Source organism: Thunnus thynnus, chromosome 24 (genome assembly GCF_963924715.1).
Source record: "Thunnus thynnus chromosome 24, fThuThy2.1, whole genome shotgun sequence".
Classification (NCBI taxonomy): domain Eukaryota; kingdom Metazoa; phylum Chordata; class Actinopteri; order Scombriformes; family Scombridae; genus Thunnus; species Thunnus thynnus.
The window spans coordinates 3,555,822-3,583,746 of NC_089540.1; the positions used below are offsets into that span (position 1 = coordinate 3,555,822).

General features: G+C 38.8%; 2 protein-coding genes across 7 annotated transcripts in view; one reads left to right on the forward strand and one right to left on the reverse strand.

The window, feature by feature from the left end:
- LOC137176746 (sodium-driven chloride bicarbonate exchanger-like) overlaps positions 1 to 21,114 on the forward strand; it is a 49,372-nt gene extending 28,258 nt beyond the window's left edge. For 5 of the 6 annotated variants that reach the window (XM_067582643.1, XM_067582647.1, XM_067582642.1 and 2 more), the window contains 20 exons: positions 1,288 to 1,476; positions 3,444 to 3,532; positions 3,831 to 3,988; positions 4,094 to 4,181; positions 5,692 to 5,838; positions 6,570 to 6,670; positions 9,876 to 10,050; positions 10,982 to 11,115; positions 11,287 to 11,532; positions 13,408 to 13,513; positions 14,415 to 14,576; positions 15,066 to 15,179; positions 15,898 to 16,059; positions 16,186 to 16,437; positions 16,545 to 16,613; positions 16,720 to 16,893; positions 16,990 to 17,112; positions 17,224 to 17,288; positions 18,229 to 18,342; positions 19,275 to 21,114. In XM_067582643.1, the coding sequence (XP_067438744.1) occupies positions 1,288 to 1,476; positions 3,444 to 3,532; positions 3,831 to 3,988; positions 4,094 to 4,181; positions 5,692 to 5,838; positions 6,570 to 6,670; positions 9,876 to 10,050; positions 10,982 to 11,115; positions 11,287 to 11,532; positions 13,408 to 13,513; positions 14,415 to 14,576; positions 15,066 to 15,179; positions 15,898 to 16,059; positions 16,186 to 16,437; positions 16,545 to 16,613; positions 16,720 to 16,893; positions 16,990 to 17,112; positions 17,224 to 17,288; positions 18,229 to 18,342; positions 19,275 to 19,350 (2,744 nt within the window). In that variant the 3' untranslated portion in view covers positions 19,351 to 21,114. Of the gene's footprint in view, positions 1 to 1,287; positions 1,477 to 3,443; positions 3,533 to 3,830; positions 3,989 to 4,093; positions 4,182 to 5,691; positions 5,839 to 6,569; positions 6,671 to 9,875; positions 10,051 to 10,981; positions 11,116 to 11,286; positions 11,533 to 13,407; positions 13,514 to 14,414; positions 14,577 to 15,065; positions 15,180 to 15,897; positions 16,060 to 16,185; positions 16,438 to 16,544; positions 16,614 to 16,719; positions 16,894 to 16,989; positions 17,113 to 17,223; positions 17,289 to 18,228; positions 18,343 to 18,697; positions 18,736 to 19,274 lie in introns of all 6 variants that reach the window. The other variant, XM_067582646.1, reaches the window with a different exon arrangement.
- Positions 21,115 to 23,122: 2,008 nt separating this feature from the next.
- Positions 23,123 to 26,792, reverse strand: LOC137176952 (glucagon-1-like). Its single transcript, XM_067583000.1, has 6 exons — positions 26,668 to 26,792; positions 26,462 to 26,568; positions 25,156 to 25,311; positions 24,242 to 24,358; positions 23,630 to 23,773; positions 23,123 to 23,518 (listed from the first exon to the last, which is right to left on the reverse strand). The coding sequence occupies exons 2-6, from the start codon at positions 26,557 to 26,559 to the stop codon at positions 23,494 to 23,496; spliced, it is 540 nt and encodes a 179-aa protein (XP_067439101.1). The 5' UTR covers positions 26,560 to 26,568; positions 26,668 to 26,792; the 3' UTR covers positions 23,123 to 23,493.
- Between the last annotated feature and the right edge of the window lie 1,133 nt (positions 26,793 to 27,925).

Consider the following 27,925-nt stretch of genomic DNA (forward strand, 5'->3'; position numbering starts at 1 on the left):
GGCTCCAGTCTTGGCCCCCTTCTGATCAACATCTACATGCTCCTAGCTTATGCTCACATTCTTGAAAACAATAAAATATAATAATATAGATAAGTGGATGGCACACAGGTTGCATCAGACAAATCAACATGCCAAAATTTCCTCCAGTTAAACAGAGAATTGTTTTTGGAGTCAAAGGAGAGCAAGTGCTAATGTTAAAGACCGCATAATATCCACATTAAGATAATTACAAGGTCTGCATACTATCACCTTAAGTATATGTTTAATTAAAAGACTTTTAAAATTGACCTCACTAAGAAAGTGGATCTTTCTCAGATCCCTGCGCTGACTTCCTGTGTGTTGAAGTATTGACTTTGAAATACTACTGTTAGTTTACATAGCACTTAATGGTTCAGGGCCAAAATCCATTTCTGAGCTATGTTCTGAACCATCCAGGCCACTCAGGCAGTCTGGGACCTCTCAGTTCTTCTGGGACAGGTTTAGTTACTGTCCCCAGGGCCAAACTAAACATGGAGAAGCAGCAGCAGTTTTTATGCATTTCATATCTGGAGCAAACTCCCAGAAAACTGGATGTCTGCTCCCACTCTCAGTTTTTTCAAATTTTAAAACTTAAGGTTTAAAACTTTTTTTGCCTCTGTCTTTTATTAAATTAAATTTGGGGCTACTCATTCATATGAAGTGCACTGCACTGTAATTGTTCTGTTTAATTGGTTTTATTCAAAATTGTATGTGTTTTTTTTATATCGCCATGTGATTCTTATATATCTTGTTTAATGCCTTTTTACACCTTATGTAAAGCACTTTGGTTGCTTTGTTGTTAAAAAGATGCTATACAAATAAACATGCTGTGCCTTTCCTGTTACCATTGACATTCATTCTTAAAATTACTATTTCAAAGCTTTGTAACAGGCCACAGGACCAACATCATGACATGTTAACAAAAATTCACCCAGAAATACTAACCAAAAATAATTTAAAATGCTTTACATGTACAGGCTCATTTGACCTGTTTCAGGAAGGAATTAGGGAACTGTGTTTTAGTTTTTGAGAGAAGCCATTATTACGTGATTCTGTGGAAAACTGTGCAGCTAGAGAGATCTGGTAAACTTAACCTGGTTTGCTGTGATTAAATCAGCAGCAGTAGGTCAGTTTTTGTTGGAATAATCAGCTTAGCATCTCTCACTGCTACACGGGGACAGATGCTAGGAAGCTTTTGTGAATATGAAATGAACTGTTGAAAACAATAATGTGGAATCCTACAGTACAGCTGTGTGTTTAACTTCTCAGACATGGTTCTGGATCAGCACGAGGTGTCGGGCCCTGTAGGTCAGGATGCCAGGAAAAGGATCCGTGAGGCCCTGCTCAAACAGCACCACCACCAAAACCACAAGAAACTGGCCAACCGCATCCCTATTGTACGCTCCTTTGCGGATATTGGCAAGAAGCAGTCTGAACCTCATTCCATGGACAAGAATGGTGAGCAAATGGTCTGGAAACACGTACACACCTACGCACACACCTGCTAATTGCCAAGACTGCAGTCTGTTCCACACCCTGTATTATTCTCTGCTTTTTCCATGGTGACCATACAGTATATGTGTTGTATGTAAATATAAACAGTATGTTTTTATGTATAATGTTGTAATCCTTTGCATGTTTTTTTCCATCTGTGACTTGCTGTTTTACTGCTGTTTGATATCTCATTTTCTCCTCTTGTTTGTGTCTCTCCATGTTTGTGTGTTTGTCTTGTCTGCTGTATTTTGCATGTGTGTGTGTGTGCATGTGTTTGTGTGCCATTCACTTAACCAGTAAATGGCCTCTATTATCAAACTGTAAAATCTCCCAGGTGTTTGCCTGAAAAAGCACTCCCCAAGAATGCTTCACCAAGAAGGGCCTTTTCTTGTGCGGCATGGCCGCGGTGTGTGTGTTGTATATCATGTCTGTCCACCGCTTCATCACCTTTAAGCTCCTCTAGGAGCCTCCAGACTTCAGACACGCCGTTTGGCGAAACCAAGACCAAACGTCTTAGTGTCCTTCAGGCAGTTGCACAAGGCTACTGTCCCATCTCACAAGAAGACACAGAGCAGGAAATCTGCACAGGCAACCAGGGCGCCTAAGCTGATGATAAACACTAAAAGTCTAGAGATAGTAGTAGTATTAGTATAAAAGGAACTCATTAAAAGGGGAGAGTATCATCATGAGGTTAGAAATTAGTCATGTGCAGTCAAGGACAGAGAAAATAGAAAACTTCTGCATTCTTAAACTCATGCAGCTTTCTCTTCATGCGAGGCTCACAGTCAAGATGTTCTTGTAGCTGTGCTATTTTTGAGATGTACAAGTGAGGCCATAAAAAGAAAGAGGATGGTTTTAAGTATGCAGACGTTTTCTCTTTAAAACTTTTAATACTTTCAACATCTTAGAATAAACTCCAGGTAAGTGGTAGTCACTCTGCAGAATTATTTATGTGACCAACAGGGCATATTTACCAATATTTATGATAATACTCTCCACTTGTTGCCATTGTCAACAATGTGTTTGATGACTAAAAACATAGGAGCTTTGTGACTCATGTTCATCATAGTAACTAATTAATAGTGGTAGCTATACTTGCTTCAAATTCATGGTATAACTTCATAACACAAAACATAATCTACATTTTGTTGCCTTTTGTTAAAGAAATAGTTTAGAAAGATTTTGGTAAATGGTTAACTTTCTTGCCGAGAGTTAAATGAGAAGATCAATACCACTCTCAAACATGAGAGTGGTATTGATCCTTTCATCTAACTCTTGCCAAGAAAATAAATAAGTATTTCCTAGTCTCCTTTAATGATAGTATCATCACATCCTCACTGAAACAGCTAGCATTTTGAGCAAGGCACATTTTAGTAATTCCTTCAAGTGCTGTGGTTTGCTCAAATGGCTGCAACTGGTGCATTTACATCACAAATTGCTTGAAATTTAAATTTAGAAGGAGCAATCTTTGACTTTGTTTCAGCTAAACTAAAACATACTGAAAAATCTATTTCAGTGAGTCGCGATTAGTTGATACAATTCATTTGAAATGAAAGTTAAAGATTGCCTCTCATTTAGTTTACTAAACTTTATTTGGAAAGACTGAGTCTAAGGTTTTGCTACAGTCACTTTCTCCATTGCACCACTGATCATTCATCAAATGATCTTAATATTAAACTTACTCACCATGTACACCCTGAAAAAAAGGTACAATATTGTATCTATTGTTACTAGGGCTGAACCTTTTTTCCGATAAAGGTGCAGCACCTACAACAAAAGGTATCACTGTTGTATCATATTTTTTCAGAGAATGTAACTGTACCCTGTAGTCACTCACTGGAAACCTTTGTCTTTGTGTGGGAAAGAAGTATTATGAGAGGCTGAGCCTCTGCAAAATTGACATATTGTTGGTTTCCTGCTCTGCCTGACAGGCCAAACAGTCTCACCTCAGTCCCAGCCAGCTAACAATGAGGGCAAACAGGACGTCAGCCGAGAAAACAGTGCTGTCGACTTCAGCAAGGTGAGCAACCAGACCCACCACTGATCCTGCTGTTTATCTATGGGTACTGATAGCCGGACACATAACTAGTGCTGTATATTTAACTTAAGATTGGATTACATGTGAAGTGGTCACCGTACGCCTCTTGCCCTGCATGTGGAATTTCACAGGAGTAAATCTTGTTTTCTTTTACTGGGTAGACTGTCCTATTCAGAAACAGCCAAATCATTCTATCTCATTATCTCTAATCTTATTAAACAAACTCTTGTAAAGCCTTTGCCATTTTCATGTTTTGGTTTTGCTTCTTTCTGTCTCATAGATTGACCTTCACTTCATGAAGAAGATCCCTCCTGGTGCTGAGGCATCCAACGTCCTGGTGGGGGAGCTGGAATTCCTAGACCGCCCTGTGGTGGCCTTCATCCGCCTGTCACCTGCTGTGCTGCTCAACGGCCTGGCTGAGGTTCCCATCACCACCAGGTTATACAGTACACAAAATGCAGGAATAGATGAGCTGATGTTTTGTCTCATTAAAAAAAGGATTTGAATTTTACCCAAAAACTGTTGATCTCTTTTGTTGCACAGGTTTCTTTTCATCCTGCTTGGCCCTCTTGGAAAAGGTCCACAGTATCATGAAATTGGCCGGTCTATTGCCACCCTGATGACTGATGAGGTGAGGCCTTAGTCCAGCCACATTCCAGTGTTGCACATGAGTGTCACATACTGTATATTATAGGATTATTATCACTGATGCATGAATGTGTGAGCAGCATATCTGTTGTTGCTGGTCGAGGTGGAGCTGATTTGAACCACTTAATAAAATGTTAGGCTGTGCAAACCTCACAGTCTGACAATTCTGTCAATAATTGAGTCCTAAAAACCTTATTTTGCAGTGCAGCGAGAATATGTCAACCTGTTTTTAATTTAGATCACATTGTTTAGAACATGTTCTAGAAATGACTATCTGTGATTTTAGAATAATCTTGAAACAAGTTGATTTAAGTACTTAATAAATAACTTAATTCAACATATTGTCTGGACTCAATTACTGCCAAAAATAACTCAATAAGAGATGTTTTTTACACTGAAAAATGCATCATGTCTTAGAAGCTTATTATATGTTTTGTATGAAAACTAATCTGTAAAAGAGAAAACAAAGTAGTGGAGTAAAGTATTTCCCAAAATGTTGGAGTACAAGTGTTTAAGTAGTAGAACATACTCAAGTAAAGTACAAGTAGCTCGAACCTGTAATTAAATACAGTACTTGAGTAAATGTACTAGGTTACTTTCCACCACTGGATGTCAGTTCCTTAATAAAAATCCCTCTTAAAGTTTGTTATTGTGCATATTTTTAAAAAGAGCAAGGTGCAAGGCATCTTATTTCTTATTTACATTCATGTATTTACGGTCAAATACTAATACTTGCATCCTAAAACTGTAAAAATGAATGTGAGATATTTTTGTTATTGATTTTTGATATATTTGTTTTTGATGGTTATTGATGGTTATATATGACATTGTGGTTGCATAAGGACTAGAGAAAACCATCCTGTAAATCAAAAGTCCACCTGAAGAAGCAAAAAAAAAAAAAAAAAAAATCAACAACATATGACTATCTACCGGCTCCAGGTTTGCTTTCCTTAAGCTGAACCTGACCCCTGTTTAAGAGCTAGAGAAAAGCCTTTGGGGATCAAGAGAGAATGACATAAAAACCGTAACAGGATTTCCCACAGTGCAGCTACAGTATGAGCTAATGTTACTGACCATGCCTTTTTTTCATTGGCAGCAGTCCTCTGGGATGTATGAAAATAGAAGCGTATGGATGTCAACCTACTTCATCATATATGGGAATGAATTTCACCCGTTGCTGTGCTTAGATCAAAACTGATTTGCTTTTCAGCCATTTTCTGCAAAAGAATCTTTTTCTCATTGACATTTGTGGGGAAACTTAGGCATAAATACACCTTATTCTTCTGTAGATTCACTTTGTATGATAATGTTCTGAATATTTTGTTCACCTTATGCATGGAGATAGAAATAATCCTTTTCTGGATAAACCCTTTAAGGCGTTGTTATATGCATTTCCATCTGTATATCCATGGAAATATGTGGAGAAGGTCAGATCATATTTATACTGCATACAAATCATTTTACTTTTATGTGTCTCCTCATCTTTTGCGCAGATTTTTCATGATGTTGCTTACAAGGCCAAAGACAGAAATGACCTAGTGGCAGGCATTGATGAGTTTCTGGACCAGGTGACAGTGTTGCCCCCTGGAGAGTGGGACCCCTCCATCAGAATAGAACCTCCCAAAAACGTGCCCTCTCAGGTAAACTCCCTATCTACGTAACAAAGAGAAAAAAAGTTTCTTGGTACATATTTTGATATTTGTTCCTTATAACATAAGGTAAGAAGGATGACTAATTTCCTTTTTAAAGAGACAGCTCCACTGCTGCCACTTAAAAAGCCCGACCATAACTAAACCATTTGAGAGTCTGTTTAAAGTTTGAGTGTCTCTATATATAATTACCGTCGTTTCATAATGCGTATGAGTCTGCTGAGAAATATTTAAACATCTGTGATCTCCACTAATCTCAGCTGTGTTGTACTCTGAGCTTTGATGCTGTTCCCCAGGGTTGTGCTCTCAATCCTTTCCAAAACATTAGTTATTTTTCCTCCATTAGTTATTTTGGTCTGTCATGACTGTGAAAAGTGATGCGCCATCTTGTTTGTGAGAGAATTTCTGTTATCTAACAGAAAGTTGCCCCAGATTATTAAAAAACAGAGGTTGTTTTAGGTCTCTTTTCTCTCTTCCTCTTGTTATTAGGCTCCTGTGGTGAATTAATGACATACCACTGTGCAATTAGATTGTTATGCTGATGGACTGTGTATCAGAATATGCTACATTCAGAAAGACTCAGTCATTTGGAATTTAAGCTTGGTTAAAACTTGGCTGGAATTATGATTCAGTAGAGATTTAAGCGCAACTGACACTTGTTATTGTCCTCATGGTGATGACCAGCAACAGGCAGTTGACTGACAGTGATCTTAACCACACAGGAAAAGCGGAAGATTCCCCCTGTTCCCAACGGAGTGACGGATCTTGGAGAGTCAGAGGAACACGGAGGGCATGGTGGCCCTGAGCTCCAGCGCACTGGAAGGTAGGTGTTGGGAGAGAAACAGCATGATTTGTGAGCTCTCTAAGCTCCTCTTTGTCCCCGTCTTCCTGTCGCCTTTTAGCTGCCTCTCCGTCCCCAAACTATAAATATAGCTCTCTTAAGAAGAAGACTACCCTACTGGCCAATTTATCATTCCCCACACTTCAACTCCTTAAAGACCTTTTGTTTGACTTTTAATTCATTGTGAGTTTAGAATTATACAAGCACTCTATCCCACATTAAGTCACATTCTTCAATATTGCAAGATTGTTATATTATTTAAAAACAAGGTGCCATGTGAGTGCAGTATACTCACTCACAAATAATGCACAGCACACTGCTCCTCACATTGCATATGGTATGCTCTTGCAAAATGAAACTGGACTTTGGTTAATCATGACACATATTATCACTGTGTGTTGTATATTTGCCAGCACTTCACTCTTGGTTTCCTCATTGTCATAATCATGTCACCAGTGCTAATAACAGGGTAATTATCGTGCCTGGAAACTGAATTCCTAACATTTCTCATTGGTAAGTAAACAGTCTGTCTGCCTAATTACTTTGATTCACAACAAAAGAGACCTAATGAGGCTTTAGTAGTGGCTGGCGGCTTTTTTAAAGGTTTGCTTAAAGGACCAGTGTGTAGGGTTTAGTGGCATCTAGTGGTGAGGTTGCAGATTGCAACGAACTGAATGCAAATTGCACCTTTAAACCTTAAATGCATATTACATTATTATTACATTACAACAATTTTCTTTTATTAAAGGACTAATGTGTAAGATTTAGGGGGATCTATTGACGGAAATGGAACATAATACTCATAACCATGTTTTAATTAATTATGAATATAATTACTTGAAACTAAGAATCGTTGTCTGTTCGTTACCTTGAAATGAGCCCTTTATATCTTCATAAGGAGCAGGTCCTCTTCCACAGAGGCTGCCATGTTGCACTGCCATGTTTCTACAGTAGCCCAGAACAGACAAACCAAACACTGGCTCTAGAGAGGGCCTTCCATGTTTTTTGTGACTTTCGCAGCCACCACAGGTTTTCCTACACGCTTGGAAGGGAAGGGGTAAGGGAGGGGTATTCAGTTGGTTGCAATCTGCAACCTCAGCGCAAGATGCCACTAAATCCTACACACTGGTCCTTTAAGCCCTCATGTCCCTCATATTGCAAATGTATTTAACTGTAGCTAATTTTTTTGCTGTTTTCTGGTTTCAAACTTGTTGTAGTATGCAGGTAGTAGGTAATATTGTGTTTTCCTGATTGGCCTCATTGTTGCTGATACTGTACTATAAATTAATGCTGATGAAATGTCAGCTCAAATGTGTGAGGTTCTCTTCAGCACAAATACTTTCTGTGATATTGGGGAGATCTGATGACAATAAGCAAAAAAAAAAGAAGAAAAGGAAGACGTGTCTGAACCAACTGATGATGAGAACTATATTTTTGTGCCAAGTAATTCATCAGATAATTAAGAAGCTGAATTAGTGTACGAGTATGACAATGCAAGCTCAGAGGACAAGAGCAGTAAAACAGTGGACTGTTGCATACAGTCCATAAAGTCATGATGCACTAATTACAAGACAGTGACTGTGATTAGTGCTGACTCATCTGTGTTTGGTAAGTGTCAATTATTGAGCAGCTACAGTAGTCTGTGTGTAACATGGTGCAATATAGAAACATAAAATATAATAGGCTATGTACAAAGATATAAGTAAATTCTTAAAGCAATATATTTTGGTATTGAAAAGTTAAAAGTGTAAAAGCAAGCAAGCAATGTTATTTTAATTCGTAGCTCAGCCTGTGGTACTTAAAGTTGTAATGCGTGAGATTTCAGCACTGGTTGATTTGGTGACACCCATGGTTACCGTGGTAACAGTGAGTGTTCGTACTCGTTGAGCAGCTACAGAGAAGAGCAGCTGGTGTGCCTGTTTACAGTGCAGCCAAACAAACTCGTGTTGTTTTAATAAAGAAGTCCGTCTATAATAACTGCAACAGCGATCTAATTTCATGTTGGCGTGAGCAGTTTTCCACACAAAAGCAGGACAAAGTAAAGTTGGTGACCTTGCTTAGAAGTTCACCAAGCTCTTTGTTTAACAGCTCACTCCTTTAACAGCTGCTCCTTCTTCTTCCATCGCTCTCTGCAGTCTTTAAAACTGATCCACATTTTTGATGAACAATCGCTAACCTCAGTGACAAAAACGTTGTGTTTCATGTGACTGTTTTATAATAAAAGCCACACCGTGAACATCAATAAGAAAGAATAGAGAAATAGAAAAGAGAAATAATTGCAAGAAGAATTTCATTTTTACACTAATTTTCAGGAGCACAGAGACTTATTGATATATAGAGAAGGGATTAAAGAGAAAGAAATATGTTGTCATTATGTCATCATCACCTAAAAATTACCTGATGACTGCCAGGGGATTTTTGAACTCCAGCTTGAAACAATGAAATGACAGTGCACAGGAGTGTTTGGTGTGTATCTCGGTGGTTTAATAGCAGAGGAGTGAATGATGTGCTGCTGCTGAGCTGCGGTATGCTGCGGTACAGACTCTTATTCCAGCTAAAATTGGCCGGAAGCCCAGTCTCAGCTATCAAACCGACTCCCTCCCCCCTCCACTACCTCCACCACCTCCCGGGACATGGCATCGCTGCCTACCGCTCAGACTGAAATAAGCATAATGTCCCGCCTACTGTTGCCGTAGCAACCACTTCCAGCTAGTTCACCACGGTCCCGTCTCGCTGCAGCAGGAGAGAGTGCTCGCTGTGGCTGAGTCTTACACACACACTGACATTGATATAAACTCACGCTACAAAGATGCAGCCTCAGCGTGGGGACACTTTGCCCTTTTTCAATATTTTTGTCCGGTGGTTCACATGAGTAATACTGTAAATACACTGGAATTGGAGGAGCTAGTACTCGCAGTTGTAAAGTGCTCAAACATTTGTTCAGCGGTGGAGAGAACCACCATACTGCAGGTGATACTGTACACTTTGAATTAATGCAGTAACAGGACATAATACAGATTATTTAAGAAAGAGCAGCACACCTCAATCATGTGCCACAAGTCTGGTAAAAAGTTGAATCATCTCACGTTTATTTCTAATGTTGATGGATGTGTGGACCATGTGTGGTTCCATATCGTATGTGTTTGCTTGCGTGCTTCTCTCTCATAAAATCCCTGTTTTGCTGCAGGTTTTTTGGCGGTTTCATCTTGGACATCAAGCGAAAGGCTCCTCACTACCTTTCTGACTACACAGATGCCATCAGTCTACAGTGTCTGGCCTCCTTCCTTTTCCTCTACTGCGCCTGCATGTCACCTGTCATCACCTTTGGAGGACTCCTGGGGGAGGCCACAGAGGGACGTGTGGTAAGAGTCGACATATATATTGCTCCCAGGAGATCATATCATCACATCTAAAAGTTTTGTCTTAAATGATTGTACAGCTAAGGACGTTATATTAATATTCATGAGAATGGAATTTGGAAGCAGTTTAGAAACAGGCAAGATCAGATGTTTAATTTACATATGTCCAGGGAAGACATGACTCACACATTACAACACAAGCTCTTTTTTAAGAGCACCCTGCATCAAATTCAAACAGTTGACACGTTGTACTCGAAGGCACCTTGAAACACAGTCTCCTTTCTCCGCTGTTGCTCCACTTATCTTCCTAAATGTCACATACAGTAAAAACACAGTACAATATACTTGTGCTGTGTTTATAGCCATGTTAACGGCGTGGCTTTAGGGATGGCAATTGAAGGGATTGGTTCGTGTGTCAGTCCACCGCTTTAGTCCAGACTGAAATGTCTCATCAATTATTGGATGGATTTCCATGAAATGGCACAGACACTCATGTACCCCTCAGGATGAATTGTAATGACTTTGGTGATCTCTCAACTTTTCATGTAGCGCCATCATCAGGTCAAATATTTGTTTGGTTTGTGACCAAATACCCGCAAATACCTGCCTCAGCTGTACCTTGTGTTTATTGCTTATAAGCAAATGCTAGCATGCTAAGACCCTAAACTAAAGTGGTAGACATGATAAACTTCATACCTGCATGTTAGCATTGCAAGCATGTCGCCATTTAGCTCAAAGCAGTGCTGTGACTAAATACAGCATGGCTGTGACTGGATTGGCTGTATACATTTAGTCTTGTTAGTCAGTAATAAGGGATGTTTGTTCAGATATTGCAGAGCAAATCAGATCAAATCAATTTGAATGCTCCAAAAGCAACATGTGCAACTGAATAAATTAAGAAATGGAATCACAGCATTATTTCTTGTGTTTTCAGAGTGCTATTGAGTCCCTGTTTGGGGCTTCCATGACTGGAATAGCCTACTCTCTTTTTGCTGGTCAGCCTCTGACCATCCTTGGCAGCACAGGGCCTGTTCTTGTCTTTGAGAAGATCCTCTTCAAGTTCTGCAAGTATGTTATTTTCTTTTTCTTGTTTCTTGAGCACAAATTTGTGCTTCTCTTATGCTAGAATATTTCCATGTTGATGGTGGATGTGCGTGCTTTGTGCTTGAGTAGCTATGCCATATCTAATCATGCATCCCTTCCTCCTGTTTTTGTGTGTGTGTGTTCTGTCTCTCTCAGGGACTACGGCCTCTCCTACCTCTCCCTGAGGGCCTGTATTGGCCTGTGGACAGCCTTCTTCTGTCTACTGCTGGTGGCCACGGATGCCAGCTCGCTTGTCTGTTACATCACACGCTTCACTGAAGAAGCCTTCGCAGCCCTTATTTGCATCATCTTCATCTATGAGGCCCTGGAGAAGCTGTTCCACCTGGGGGTGCACTACCCCATCAATAAAAACAACAACCTTCAGAAACTCACACAGTATTCGTAAGTATTAGAAACCCAGTTGCAGCTTTTTTTGTTTAATATAGTTCAAAATGAAATATTTTTTGGCTTAAGGCTTGTTGGCTGGATAAATCAGTCAATTTTAAAGGGGCACTTCACCAGTTTTACACATCAAGTTCAGTTGTTCCTATTTTCCCATGTATATATTTTTCTGTTTCTGTTGTCAGACAAGTGAGTGAGTATGTAATAGTAATTCCCAAGTGGCTTAGCTGTGGTTTTTGATAAAAAACCATTTTTTTATATTTGTGACGTCATCTGACAAAATCATCTTCAATCCAGGTTAATGACAACAGCTACATTGACATGAAAGTTAGAGGTGACAGAAAGCTCTTCTTCACTGTCACACGGCCCCTCGCTGGGCAGCTTACTGCTCCATTTTCCTCCTAAACACTGAAAACACCAATCCGGCGTTTTAAGATTTATATACTAGAGTCTGTTTTGGAAAAGCTCAGTTTTTGAGGGAGAAAAACACCTTTTTAGTCTGGATATAGAGCTGAAACTGACAAATAAGATGTGTTTACAAATGTAACCCGCTTAGTGTGGATAACCCTTAAGATGTCGTCAGGATTATCTCAGTTTGCGATTGAGATTGCATTACAGTCTGGGGTCATGGAGTTTGGCAGGGAAGACTGAACAAAAGATGGTATGGAGCTGCATCATGGGAAATGTAGGAACCATTGTTTTTGGAGCTTGACCCATAATAGGGACTTAAAGTCAGTATTTTTTAGCCTCTAAATTGCTGGAGTACTCCTTTAAGACATCAACTTGGGCTCTGGGAACTTATGGCATTTCTCTCAATTTTCTCACATTTTACAGACTTAATGTTTAATCAGTTAATTAGAAAAATAACTGACAAATTAATTGACAGTGAAAAAAATATTTTTTTGTCGCCCTCCATTGATTTAGAGTAAAATCAAAGAAGTACTGACTTGAAAGTAAGCTCTCACTTTTGTTTGAGTGATGTCATGGCATTGCAGCTTGTGTTGCATGTCCAGTGTACTCAACTTAGCACATTTGCACGCATGTGGAAGAGTTTGCTGCATCATCAAATAGCAGATGGTGGAGTGGTATAGTAAACACACTGTCCAGTTTTTCAGAGATGGTTTTTGCTTTATGGTGAATAATCCCATGTTGAGTGTGTGTCAGGAGCATCATGCATTATCCTGAAACATAAGCTGGCCGGTGGTTATCTCAAGCCAAGAGCTCCTTCTGTGAATTTCTATTCTGGTATAGTGGACAGCAGGGGATGCTGACATTTAGTTTTGTAAAATGCCAGCAGACAAAGTCATTCATGTTGATGGCTGAACAATTCGGCAGAAGCATATAATATGGAATAGCGTTGTTAGCTGATACATTTTTCAGTGAGGGAGTATGTACTCTCAAAGGATATGGCTGCTGATGTTTATATTTTTATTGTCTGTATATCCCATGAAAAGTCCAAAATCACTCAATGCGTTCTGACTTCTCTACTCTGTCTATGGCTCCAAGTCCATTGGTTCTTACGGAAGACATAAATCTAAACCATTAATACACATTTGTTGCTCTAGTGAGTGTTTCTGGCAGCAGGACGGGTATGTGGGATTCAGTCTCAATAAACTACAGTGTGTTTGTTCATGGTAATGAAGGAACTTGTCACTCAGTACAACAATGTGACTCACTGATGTGTTTTCAATAGTTTTTGGTCCACAATGGAATTCTATGCTACAGAGGAATAAGATCAGGCTTAACTACATACACAATACTTGTTAGTAGATCACTTCAATGCTGGTTTGGGTCTTTTCATTTTTTTGATTTAGATTTGAACGAAAACACATGTAAACATAAGGTTTATGTTATTATGTGTGCTCCCCTCCATAGTTGTGCATGTGTGGAGCCCAGGGACCCCAGCAATGAGACCCTGCAGTTCTGGGAGGAGAGAAACATCACAGCATCCCAGGTCAACTGGACCATGCTAGAGGTCAAGGTAAGGAACCCTTGACATTTGCAGATGAATACAGAAAAACAGCTAAACAAATGTAGCATATGTACTGTATCTAAAAAAATAAGGGTTATCTGTGACTTAGAGATTTGTAGATGAAACAGACTTTCTTCGGTTCAAATAGACTTCTAATGATGGATAAAGAATCCAAAGAAGATCTGGATCTGTAAGCCGTTAAGAAATAACAGTCAAACTGTGATCTTGAGTTGAGATGAGAAGAGGCTAAAACACGAGACAGGAGACAGAAATAGCACGTTTAATCACAGTCGCCTACCCAGAAATCAAACTTCACACAAAAACAAAAATACCTAGAAAGTTAGGGATATTTCTTACACTCTCTGGCACCTTGTTGTGTCTCACTTAGCCCACACTTTGCTTGATCAAGAAGCGTCATAAGTCTAGGCGGGGATTAAGAACATGTGGGCAGGATTTCACAGGATTTAGCTGTACAAAATGAGCATGGAGATGCGGGGTGAAGAGTGGATTCTCTCGCTGTCACACATAAATCAGTTATGCCAGTGGCGGCATGCTGCGCCACTCCTACACATGCTCGTAAGACGTATAGCAGCAAAAATTTTGGGAGGCACAGTCAAATGAGGCCACGAGAAGTGTGTGCAAATACTATTTTTGTTAACTGTATATATATTTAAAGCAAAATATGCAGAAGAAATGATATGATTTGAAAAACAATAATGAATGTACCAGATTGTTTGTATTCAGACTTCACTAATTTATCACTGACACCGACATCCATCACCACCATCATCTCCACTGTCACTATAATCACTTTTATGGGCGTCATTATCCCAATCCTCCTTGCGCTCATCATCCTGATTATCATCATCGTCATCATCATCATCATCACCGTGTCCTCTGGTGCCAGTAGGAGTGCGAGATGTTGCACGGGGAGTTTGAGGGCAGCGCCTGTGGTCCCCACGGCCCCTACATCCCCGACGTCCTCTTCTGGTGCGTGGTCCTCTTCTTCTCCACCGTCTTCATGTCCGCCTTCCTCAAGGAGTTCAAGACTAGCCGTTACTTCCCCACCAAGGTACCTTATTACCTTTGTTTTTAAAACATCTTTGTATCAATTGTTCCTCTTGAAGTGCAGATCTTTAAGATTTCCTGTTTGACACTATCCTCAGACGTATAGTAGCTGCAAAATTGAATCTGCTTCATTAATTTTATGGTGGTCCATTTACTTCTCATTTTGCCATGGGACTGAAATTAGACTGAAATTGTTCTGCATGCCCACAGTTTTACCTGTTTGTGTCATTTTAGATCATGCTGCCATCTATTGGTTGTTTCAACTGCTGCAGTTAAAATCTTGCAGTCTGTGTGGCCACTCTATGTGTGAAATTTCTATGATTTATCATTGAGCTGACACTCATGAGCGTAATATGTGGCGTGATGCTGACACACTAATCTATAGTAGACCGGCGCCTCCTTGTGGTGGTGAATAATACACTGTAGTCTGGCTGTGGTACATATTATTATAGTGTATGTGAGTGAAGATTGTGTATGTCTTTGTTCCCTCCAGGTGCGAGCCATCATCAGTGACTTTGCTGTCTTCATCACCATCCTCACTATGGTTCTTGTAGATTACGTCCTGGGGATCCCTTCACCTAAACTACAGGTCCCCAACAAGTTCAAAGTAAGTTCAGTAAAAAGCTACTATACAGTATATATATTTTGAACAAAATACTAGAATGTGTAACTTTTTATGATATATATGATATGGAGTTTAAGATATAAGAAATACATACAGACAGATTTTATACCCAATAAAAATGATAATATCTTTCAGACTTTGGAGCAAAAAGGCTTACATTTTTAGGTATTTCCCTAAGTAAGGAGCTATTTACAGAATCAAATATGAATGTTCATAAGAAATGATCTCCATCCAGGAATAACATTTTCATTTTGCAACTATGGAAGTATCACTGTTGCTGGCAGTACTGTGATGAAACTCATGCTCATCTTAGAGTTCATTGAGAAGTCATTTTTGGGAATTGAGCATGTCAGTCACTTTAAGTTGTCTTAGCCTTAATTTTGTACCGTACCTCTGAGGAACACGTCAAAAGACATCAGTTAGAAATATTAAGAGAAGTTGATTTGAGATTAATTCTTAAGAAGTGTCATGTCTTTTAATTTGATGGACCTACAAATTGGAAAGCACCTTTAACTAACTGAAACACTACTCTTACTTTTGTGTTGAAGATGTAGATAATGCTAATAAAGAGTAAAAAAAAAGATCTTGACATGAAAAGAACACTAAGAATGTCATTTACATTTGATGTTGATTAAATAAGTATTTTTTAGATTCCTGTTTTTTTAAACCTCATTTCTGCCTTTCTTTTCACTCTCCCCAGCCAACCAGGGATGATCGTGGTTGGGTTATAAACCCTGTGGGGCCCAACCCCTGGTGGACCACTATCATCACCTTCATCCCTGCTCTGCTGTGCACCATCCTCATCTTCATGGACCAGCAGATCACAGCTGTCATTATTAATAGGAAGGAGCACAAACTGAAGGTATTTTAAAACCCTCATTCAATATCCCAGTCACAAAAATAACCAAATGAACTTTAACTCACATATCTTTGTTAATTGTCAGCTTACTGTATCTAAACCCTAATGTCCTTTGGCTGTCTCCTGCAGAAAGGCTGTGGCTACCACCTGGACCTGTTTGTGGTTGGGGTGATGCTGGGCGTGTGCTCGGTGATGGGCCTGCCGTGGTTCGTGGCAGCCACCGTGCTCTCCATCTCCCACGTAAACAGCCTGAAGCTGGAGTCGGAGTGCTCAGCCCCCGGAGAGCAGCCCAAGTTCCTGGGCATCCGAGAGCAGCGCTTCACCGGCCTCATGATCTTCACCTTGATGGGCTGCTCTGTCTTCATGACCTCTGTGCTAAAGGTCAGGGGATAAACACCTTAGAGCAACCAAATATGCACCCGCATTCATGTAAGAATTATTCACAAAAAGTTTGTCTTGATCCTGATTATTTATCTGTCTATCTCTAGTTTATCCCTATGCCTGTGCTGTACGGAGTGTTTCTGTACATGGGGGCTTCCTCACTCAGAGGCATTCAGGTGAGCTTGGAGACTGCCGGCAGTTTACTGCTTTACTGCTTTTACTACTCAGCCGGAAAAGATACAGGATGAATTATTAAACAAATGCATGTTTGTATGTATGCAGTTCTTTGACCGTCTGAGGCTCTTCGGCATGCCAGCCAAACATCAGCCAGACTTCATCTACCTTCGACACGTCCCGCTGAGGAAAGTGCACCTCTTCACTATCGTCCAGCTCAGCTGCTTGATCCTACTGTGGACCATTAAGACCTCCAAGGCTGCCATTGTCTTCCCTATGATGGTAACGTGAATGCGTGCACAGGTGGATCTGTATATCTGTGTAGCCTAATGCGTACCATATCTGTTCATTCATATCTGTCTGTTTCTGCTGCTCCAGGTCTTGGCCCTGGTGTTCATTCGTAAGCTGCTGGACTTCATGTTCAGTAAGAGAGAGCTGAGCTGGCTGGATGACCTGATGCCAGAGTGGAAGAAGAAGAAGCTGGAAGATGCGGCAGAAGAGGTGCAGTAATAGACCACAGCTTGGATGACCAAAAGTCACCTTTGACCACTGCAGCAGTAAAGCTGCTGTCCATGCGGTGTTTTAAATTTTCTTTTTTGTCTCTTTCTGCAGGAGGAACACAGTATTATTGCAGAAGAAGAAGGCATTGTACAAGTGCCACTGGAGGGACACTACAAGTAATTCAATTTATCTTTAATCATATTCTGCATTTTGGGCACCCAAGCCTCCTGCAAAATTCATTTTGTCAGACTCTGGGTGGGATATTCTGCCTGCAGCATCTCTGAAAAATGCTTGTTTGGACTCATGCAATATGTATTGTTAGATGTTTCTGTTTAGAAGCGCAAAATATGGGAGGAGTAAATTTATACAAATAGCCGCTGCACCTGATTTATGTCTGAAATTTAACATCTAGAAAAAGGAGGTGTAAAATGTACTGCACTGTTTTGTCAGACAAACACAGAGTGAGAGAGACCATAGCAAAGAGAAACAGTGAATGAAAAAGACTTACAGAGATATGAGAGAGAAATGCAAATCAAAAGATGAACTGCCCTCTTGGCCTCCTCCTTGAACATGTGTTTTTCAATGTCTGACAGCAGCTCCAGTCCAGTGTGATATGACTGAAACAGCCAGTAATACTTCATTATTTTTTTATCCGTGTAGAGAAATGATCATGTGAAGGGGGTTTAAAAGTTTTCCAAAAATCTCCCAGATTGATTTTTTTCATGACTCATTCAATCATTTTTGTTGAGCTGACAGGCTATTTAAGTAATATCTCCTCACACATAAATTTAATCTTGTCAGATGAATACATGCTTGCAGTTACAAAGGTGTCCTCTTTCAACCAATATTCCAAGTTCACCAGCTGGAAACTATTTCTTTTGTGCTCCACTGCTTTCCAACATTCAAAAAGATTTGAATGAGTTTCAAAATTTTGCACCCCTGAGGGTAATTTTACGGCTTATTAGGAGGTAGTACCACTCCCAAGACAAGTTGAGTTCCCCAACAGGAACACTTAATGCTATTTAAAATGACCCCAATGAGAACATGTGTGTTTGTTAGACTTAGAAACAGGTGCATATGTATTCATTTTTGTCCTCCTCCGTGATGTGTTTGAAGGAGTGACCCAGCCACAGTTAACATCACTGATGAGATGTCCAAAGGATCTTTCGGGAATGTGTGGAAGAGTGTCAGCCCTGCTGAAAGCACTAAGAAGGAACCAAGCACTAAAAGGTTAGCCTCCTTATCCACATCACTCTCAGACATCCAGATCAGTATTACTTATACATCACAGGGCTTTAATACCAAAAACAATGTAGAGATTTATTGATTTCAAATCCTAAATGTGTTTTTGCAGGGTCAAAAAATAACAATTTCAAGGGTTATAGTGTGTTAAAGCAAGCAGTGGCAGGTGTTTATTATTAAAATATTATGGAACATTGACTGTATATTTTTCCAGGAAACTGAGAGGCTAGTATGTTTAGATGGAAGGGTTTATCTAAGAGCAGCCCTGCCCTCTCAGATTTCCCACAGAGTAGACTAACATAGTATTTCCTGCCTGACTCTCTCCATCCATTCCACCCCCAAGCTCCCCTTCCTAACCTCTCAGAAGCTGATAACCCAAAGGTAAGTCGTTCCCAGTCCCTGTCAGCATGGAGAGTCTTGTCCTGTGTCTTCTGTTTACTGCTGCCAACTGTTGATTGTTGCATGCCATGATGAAAACAGTGTTGGTGTGTGCTGCAAGTTATGATTTGGTGATGGGAGTTGAATCAATAGAGAATGAAATTTGTAATAAATGTATATTGGTGGATTGTAAATAGCATGGCCTGGGTGTGCATGTTACTTCAAGGAAACATGATTTATAATGCTAAATGCAGCCTTCGCATGCTGTAAAAGTTGTAAAATTAATAGCACTATATCTCACTCACTAGTAGCCCTACAGTATATGTCAATGCCAGGGTAGACTGCTATAAAGCTTTATGAGACATATTTGCATGCAACGTGATCGGGATTGATTGACTGATAGCCAGTACACATTTCAGTCAGCCAGCTGGCAATGCATTTGCATCCTGCACCTGTGTGTTCCATTTCCCGTACAGAAGATTAACATAAATTCAATATATTTGCTTGTTTCCTTTTGTGATATTTACTACTTTCTCGTGCAGTTGTTCCAGTGGCGGTGAAAAGCGTCACAAGCGGCGGAGGCATGAGAGGAGCTTGGACAGGGAGACAAGTTTGTGATGACACATACTGGCGGACGGTGCCACTGTGCTGTCAATCAGTAGATCAAAAAAGAACAAAACAAAAAAAAAACTATACCGTGCCACACTCAACCACCTTTGTACTGTGCTACACTGTGTTTTTGTCATGTAAGTCTGTGTGCAAGTTGTGTAAAACAAAGAAAAATTTGTTAGAAACAGTATTAACATGAGGAACCGATGCACATTTGTGTTCTTTTTCTATGTATATCAATGTTTGGTGATACCAGCAACAGAAGGAAGCCAGAATTATATGACACTTGTGAATGGGCCAATTTAAGTGAAAATTTTAAACAATTTTTAAATCTACTTTATTTGTATTTTGTATGTTTTTATATTTTTCCAATAACAACAACTGCAAGTTGTCCTTTTAAAAACCTGCCACAGAAAACCACAAATATGTGGATTTTGTGTGCAGAATTTAATGCCGCTATTGACTTGATGCACCTCACAATAGAAATCTTAAGACAAAGTAGATATTTGCCAATACTAATCTATTTCACTGGTATCTAAAAGAGTTGGCTATATAGCAAATCTAGTAAATTTTTTGAAAGTATTAAATAAACATTTTATATATTCTGTATATCTAAATGTTTTTGTAACAGTGACAGCTCATATCACTCCATGTTCTTCTCCATTGCTATTTTACAAATTACGTCATTCCTCCAGTAAAGCATTCCTCAGTAAGTTAAAGGAATAATTTGACATTTTGAGAAATATGCTTTTTCGCTTTCTTGTGAGAGTTAGTCAAGAAGATTGATACCACTTTCATGTCAGTACGCTAAATGTGAAGCTAGAGTAGCTGGTTAGCTTAGCGTACAAAACCAAAGTATAAAAACAACACATTATGGTTTTACGTTAGCGATAGCTTCATATTTACCATACAGACATAAAATTGCTACCAATTTTCTCATCTAACTCTCAGCAACAGAAGGCAAATAAGCATATTTCCCAAAATATTAAACTATTCCTTTGAGGAAAGTATTTTTTGCGGGGCAGCTTTTTGGAAAATGACATTTTCAAGCTAGCATGGCAGCATAGTTTGGGAACTTTCAGTATCTCTAGCTACTTGGCCTTGGCTTTTTAAAAACTCATCAAATTTGCAAATGCTGAACTTTAGGGTGACTGTACAGACAGCTGTATGTTTTCCACATCCATACTCTTTGTCATCTTGTCAGTAAGTGTCATCCATGGACATGTGATCTCCTCTCCAAATGACCCTCAATGTGTTAGCATCTGAAGCTAATTGTTTTTTAAAAAAAAAACCACCTGCAAATGACAAAACAGACTTGACTGTCTCACTGCAGGACCATGGTTACTTCTAGAGATGCAATAATACCTTTTTTCTGGGAAGGGCAACATGTAATAAGCGGTAAAGAGTCTTAACAATGTATAATACATAGTATATTTTATTCATGTAAAATGTTACTAATATATTACTAACATGACGTCAGTGTTGAAGGCAGGGTTTTGTTGTAGATGTTTTTTTCCCATTGTCTAATTGATGGTTCTTAGTTGAAATAGAGAAACTAATAATGGGTCAAAATTATATCAATATCAAATATTTTGACCACTTCTGTGTGGAATTCTGCCTTAAATTTGGTAGTGATAGCTGTACACTTTCTGTTTAATAATTTAAGTCACCTGTATAGAAAACTATGAGTTCAAATCTGTTGTTAAATTGTAATTTGTTTCATGAGGATGAGAGAGCGAGTGAGTGAGAGCATAAATAAAGATATTAAACCAACTCTCCTGAATGACGTGGTACTTTATTCATTCTCATGCTTGGCACATGTTCACAGGGAGGTCAGAGGTCAGCCAGTGAGCAGCACCTCAAGACAGATGTTTGATGTTTTCTGACATAGAATAGGTCATTCTCACTGTGCTACTGTATATAAATGCTATTTTTTCCCAATATTGTACTATTCTGCATTTCCCCAGAGTACTCTCCAAATACAGTGTGTGGTGTGTAGTTACTGGCCTCCTTGTCTCCACCTTTGACCTCAGGAGCTCTGAGCCTTTGGCCTCATGGGAGATAGAGAGCAGAGAGCACCCTCCACCCTCAGGCTGAAGCTTCTCTTGCTTCCGTATGGCAGGAGGTACAGGAGGTGCCTGTATCTCTGGCCCATGATGCAGGGGCTGATACTCCCAGAGAGACTGCCATCCTTGTGTAAAACGACTGCATAGTATGAAGTATTATCATAAGTCAGAAATAGTAGGAGGAATATGTAAAGACTGTTGCACTCCTGCAGGCATGTTTTGAACTGTATAGTGCCTTTTCCTGATTCTTCACATGGGAGACTCGGAGTAACTGTCTTCTTTGAGTTTCATTATGTGCCATTTCACTCTTGCACAGAAATCCTGAATACCATGTTTTTTCTAAAATATTTTTTAAAAAAGCTAAAAACTAATTCCCTGGATCTTTGTCAATGTGAATACTTTCACTGGTAAATCATGGTTTCCACAATAATGTGTTGAAGTAATTTAACTTTGAAGCTACTCCTTGTGTTTGTACTCTTGGCTCTATGCTGAATGAAGACTGAGATGCAGTTAAATGCTCTGAATCACTAATAAATGGTCCCTTTATGCTCACAATATCTTTTACTGTATCATACACTTTTGTTTCTTCTTTAACAAATCTCTCTAAAACCGGACAACTTCTGTTTTTGACATGTTTTCTCAATCTTACTCTGAGCGATGGGATCCTAAATCAACAGACTCAAGAGTTTTGTTATTTTACATGAGAGGTTTTCTGTTGTTTGTGTGTGTGTGTGTGTGTGTGTGTGTGGTCTTCTCAATGATCACTTATTTCTCTGCACTTATCTGGATTTAGCAAGATTTGAGTCAAAATCTGATAGCAGTTATGTTTTTGACTAGTAAACTCTTTTTCCAAAGTCTAACTGTGATTGTTGCACATTTGATAATGAATATTTAATGTTGTATAGAAATTTGTAGGATTTAAAACCAAGTTTCAGGGACATTAATGATATTCTAAATTTAGGTTTTACTGACTCAGGCGTCACAAGATGATGTCCTCTGAAGAGTCCTTCCTCAATTCCTGTACTCTCTAGGACTGGTCTGATAACAGAACCTTTACACTACATCCTTGACATTTAAAGGGGAATGATTTTACTCATCTGTTTCCTGGTGTTGGGGACTCGGAGTACTACTGCATATGTGAAAAATGTTGCACAAAGCCAAAGCAAAATCAGATTTAAAGAAGTGATCTCACTTGAGTCCACGCTGAATGCAAAAATCTGGGTGTGTGGAGTTCCAATTCTCATCTCTACTAATATAACACACCATTGTGGGTAATGTAGGTGCACGGAATATTTGTGGTTCTGCTGCATCTATTTTGATCCCTTTTTAAAAACTGTCCAGTGTGAATCCGGCAATGTCATAGGAGGGCAATGCTAAGTCAGTAGAACACTCTTTTAAGCATATATATCCATTGGCCTTGTAGGACTCCTGAGAGCTGCACATCCAGTGAAGCAAATATTATAATTTTTTTAATGGATTGACTTTAGCAGTGAAAACTGGTGGAAAAGTATGGAAGTTAAAAGTAGCCAAAGTTAAAGTTCAATCATAACAATGTTTCATATGCAAATTTGTATGTGTCATTCCATAAGTTTATAACATCTATACCATCAGGTAACATACTGACATTATCAGGACATAATTTATATACTATTATCTCACATCAACACATCAAGGCTGAGCTCTTGTATTTGAAAATGAGTCTAATGGCACAAACACACAATGAAAATCTTTATTTTGCAGAGCGGATTAATAATATGCAATGAAAACCAACTACACTACATATGTTTTCTATAGGCCTACCTGAGATTTAACTTTTTTGTGTTCTTGTTTTCACCTTAAAAATATAGAAAATAATTTAAATTTGTAGAAAAAATATGCCCTCAATTTCATTTCTTCTCTCTGGTGCACCGTAAAACCTATGGAAGAGTAGTCGTTTTTGTATCTTTGCAAGACATTGTGAAGTAAAAAAGACTTACAAATTTAAATATAGCGTTGACATTACAACATGCAAAGCAGTATGGCTTTCTGTTCCTCCTGTATATGGCTTTCTCTGCAGCACACAGAGGGATTCCTTGAAGAGTGCGTCTCATTGGTCCACTTGCCTTTTCTTGCTGCAAAAGAGAGAAAATCACATTCACGCCTGACAAGTAAAAACAGACCTCTAGCATTGATCAGATCAGTGTTTTAGATTGGGAAACCTCAGCCACGTGACTCAGTTTTACCTCTCCCCTGATGCTTTGGAGGACATGACCCAGAGTAAATATTCCTTGGCAGCCATGGAGTCCAGGACCTTGTTCACATCACTGGTGAAGGTTCCATCTACATGCCTCCTGCTGAACGCCCCACCCTGCCTGTCCATTTCAGATCTGAGTGTGTACACAGGCACACAATGTAAACAGTGCCCATTAAGGGTCAGTAACCCTCAAATGTGGAAACCTGCCATTTGAATTCTCATGTGTGATCAGAAAATCATCATCAGTAGTTTTTTTATCGTTGTTATTTGAAGACATTGTGCTGCTGTGATCATTTCATGATTGGATCATTGACTGGTTGCATGATTTATGTAAAAAATAATCATCTCACACAAACATCACACAGTGTAGGAACATATCAATCAACACAGTGGAAAAGTTCAGGTGATTTATTTTAGCACAACCACAAGGAACATCAAGAAAAAAAAAGCAAAGAAAGGAAAAGGTAGAGTGGCACGACAGGCAGTTGATTAGCTCTTTCTTTCTGACTCAAGATGTCTCTGTCTCTCTCATCATGGTGGAATCAGACACAGTGAGGCTTTTTTAGCACTGTAGGAGGAGAAGGAAGGAAGGAGAGCCTACTCTCTTCTGACTTGCCCAGACTTGAGCCTGGCAACAAAGTCTTTGATTGCCTGGTCCTTGAGGTAGGAGCTCACGTCGCTGGTGAAGGTCCCATCTGCGTGGCGCTTCTCTGCAGCACTAAAAACAAACAGCAATACTCAGCCAGAATAGCTATAATACAGTACATATTATATCATACTTTGAAGAAAAAAAGCTATACTATTTGAGCCTGAAATATAAAGTCTATAAAGGGGTCACGTCCCTGTTTAGCAGTACTTTGTACAATTTTGAGGTACTTTACTTAAGTACACCCATAGGTTTCAGAGAGAAATATTGTACTTCTCACTCCAATACATTAATTTAACAGCAACAGCTACTGCTTACATCTCATAGTGATCTTTTACATAAAAAAACATATGATCAGGTTATAAAATACAATGCATTGTTAAAGATTAAGCAAGTGGTTGATACACTTTTTGGCCTGTGACAGATGTCTGAGTTGTTAGCAGTTCTACCAAAATGACATCTTAAAGATTAGAGAAAAGTCCTAAAAATCTATATGATTTTGTGCAGCAGAAGTTAGTTTTCTTCTTCTTTCCTGTACCATTAGTCATCTCACAACCTCTGGACTAAACTAAATGTGTATAAAATAGTTAAATAGTCAAATATAATAATATATCAATCACAGAGGCCATTTTTCTGCAGTACGAGTTCTTTAACATATGATACTTTAAGTATATTTAGCCAATAATACTTTTGTAAGATTTGAATACAGGGCTTGTCATGAAGATTAGTATCTTTCACTACTTCTGTTTAGCCCCTTAAACATTAATCCCAACATCTGGAGCTTGTGTTTCATTGTTCAAGAAAAAGGGTCAAACAACACACATGTTCTAGGATTCTCATGGTAACTTTTGCATATATTACACACTGACCCGCTCCTCTTGTTGTTCATCAGCCACCGAACAAAGTCCTGAGCCTTCCTGTCCTCCAGGTATTTGCTGTAGTCATTTGAGAATGTTCCCTCTGAATGTCTCTTCATGTTTGACAGCTCCCCCGGCTCGTCCGCTAATGTGTTGTCTGCCTCAAAACTACAGGAGGGAGGGCACATTTTAACCATCACATTCATGTTGATTTTAAAATGTTGTAAAGTATGTTACATAAAGACTTTAAAGAAACTACAAATAGGTATCATAGCATGATTTTCACAGAATGATACCCACTTACACTTTCAAAGATTCCTTAGATTTTTAAAAATACTTTATTGTCATCAATTTATTTGGTTAATTATGTCCAAATTGGGTTCATAATTTATAATTCATTTTTGTACAGTTGTGGGTGTAATTTCCTCCTAAAAAGATGAATAAAACAAAATCTAGACCAATAGACAAATTTTTATAACATGTTTTTTTCTCTATTAACATAAAACCCAATATTATTTTAAAATTTCACCAACAACACCATAATATAAATAAGTTAGCATAGATTTCACCATATTCCCTCTTGCACTTTGAATCATATTTAGTATATTCATTTGGGGTAATAAATACTGCATCTGTATCTCCCTAGCATATTTTCTCTCCACAGGTTTGAAGCAGGATCAATTATTCATTTTCAGTTTCTTTCTGTATTTTAGAAATTTGATATTTGCAGCATCATAATTCCTCTGGAGAAAGTGTATGAGAGGATACACATCCACTGTGTTTAAGTGTGGGGAGACTATGACATACAGTATAAAACTTCTCACTTAAAAGTATAATGTCTAATTTGATGTCTCTGAAGTAACTAAATTTCAGTTTGAATGATTATACCATCATTTGGCAGATTTTTGATCAATGTGCTTGCAGTTTGGCCACAGATGATTTGGTTTCTGTGGAGCGTCATATAAGCTGTGTAAATTGTCTCATGTTTCTTTGAAAACTCTCATATCTTGTAATTGTTTCTATTTGGAATTCATTTGAAAACAACCCATTTTACATTAATTTACATACATTTTACCTATAATTTAGCCAGATTGTATGTCTTTTTTCATGAATCATATATTTTTCATCCTCTTGTAGATTCCAGACTCCCAGTCTTGTGTGAGAGAATTTTCTGTTTCTGTACTTTTGTATTAAAGTGTAATATTTACACTCTAATTCAAAAGTGCTAAAAAGTGGCAAAACCTGTGGTCCTTTTAACAAAATTTAATCAAAAACTTAACCTCAATAAGTTTAGATGTAGTTTATCTTTTGACTGTACCTTGAGCTGTCATCAGCCTCCTGCAGAGGAACCTGCCAGCTGCTCTGGACAAAGCCGAGGACCAGAAGGATGCCAGCCAGGGAATAGATGCTTTTCATTGTTATAACCTATCAGATCAGCACATGCACAGACACAAAGAGAGTTTGCAGCTCAGATCAGTAAGCTGAAGACAAGTGGTTTCACCTTTGCAACAAAATGCAACTCACCTTTTCTTCTTTCTTCCTTCAAAGAACGGTGCTGTTAGTTCCTCTGCTTGTTCCTGGTGTCTGTATCTATCCCCCCTCTCTTGCCTTGTGGTCTTATATACTGTAAGCCTTGGAGGAGGATGGATCTCCTCAGGTGGGCCAATTTCATCACTCTGCCAGATCCACCTGTTACTCTCAACCCATTAGACACGGGCCCCGTCGCATTGGCCGAATCGACAAGCCGAGCATTTGTCCAGAAAGGAAAGATGCTATTCATGCGTGATGCCTTCTGGTACTTAGGTGTTAAGATCAAACAATCACAGCTCATCCTGACAAACAGAAAGTAGGGAAGATGCCTTAATGTGCTACTGTGTCATCATGATGGGAAGTGATATGTGTGCAGTCATAAGTGAAAGATGAGTCAGTATTTGTGGAATCTTTCCGATCAAATTTAGAAGATGGGAAACATTGACTGCTTTTTGCATCAGTGGCAGTTACTTCTGGTTTACAAGGGTCATTGTTCAATAAAGATTGATGTTCTATGAAAGCAAATGTTCATGCAATGCAGCTGACATATGATTCTCACATACAGTACCAGGTAGTTTAGTCCCATATAGTGTGTGTTGAAAAAAAAACAACTACAAAAAAACATCTCTCATATTTTTTCCAAAAAAATCCCATAGGCCTAAAGTTTAATTCAGTACAAACAGAGTACTGAGCCTTACTGTCATTAATCTTACATTTCTTTATCAGCAAAATTAGTGACTAGTGGAGGAAGAAGTATCCTGATCATTAAGTAAAAGTGCCAATACCACAATGTGAAAAAGTCCTTCATTCAAAATCCTACTTATCTTGAGTATTATAAGTAAACAACTTAATATTGTAAACAAAATGTATTCAAAGTATCAAAGTAAAGGCACTTGGCTCCTGTGAGTGATACATTTTTAAATATTATATTATTATATGAATGTGTAAACATTATTTTACTGTTGTAGTTGGTGGTAGTGGAGCTAGTTTCCACAACTTTACATACCGTTGGTTAGTTTAATCTCATTGTGTCTTATAAACTCATCATATGTTTTGTATATAAAATGTTAATCTTAGAAGTAAGTGTCAAATAAATGTAGTGGGTTAAAAAGTAATTAAAATTTCCCTCTGAAATGTAGTAGAGAAGAAGTATAAAGTAGCCTAAAATGGAAATACTCAAGTAAAGTACCTCAAAATTTTAAGTAGACTGAATATACTTCATTACTTTCCATCACTGAAACTGAAATAAGAT

What these genes read in the sequence shown, in the direction of transcription:
- LOC137176952 (XM_067583000.1), bottom strand. Translation starts at nt 26,559, where the DNA reads ATGAAAAGCATCTATTCCCTGGCTGGCATCCTTCTGGTCCTCGGCTTT. An exon ending in TCTGGGCAAGTCAGAAGAGA is followed by an intron (nt 23,774 to 24,241) that starts GTAGGCTCTCCT and finishes GTACACACTCAG; the next exon opens with ATCTGAAATGGACAGGCAGG. An exon ending in TCCAAAGCATCAGGGGAGAG is followed by an intron (nt 23,519 to 23,629) that starts GTAAAACTGAGT and finishes TCTCTTTTGCAG; the next exon opens with CAAGAAAAGGCAAGTGGACC.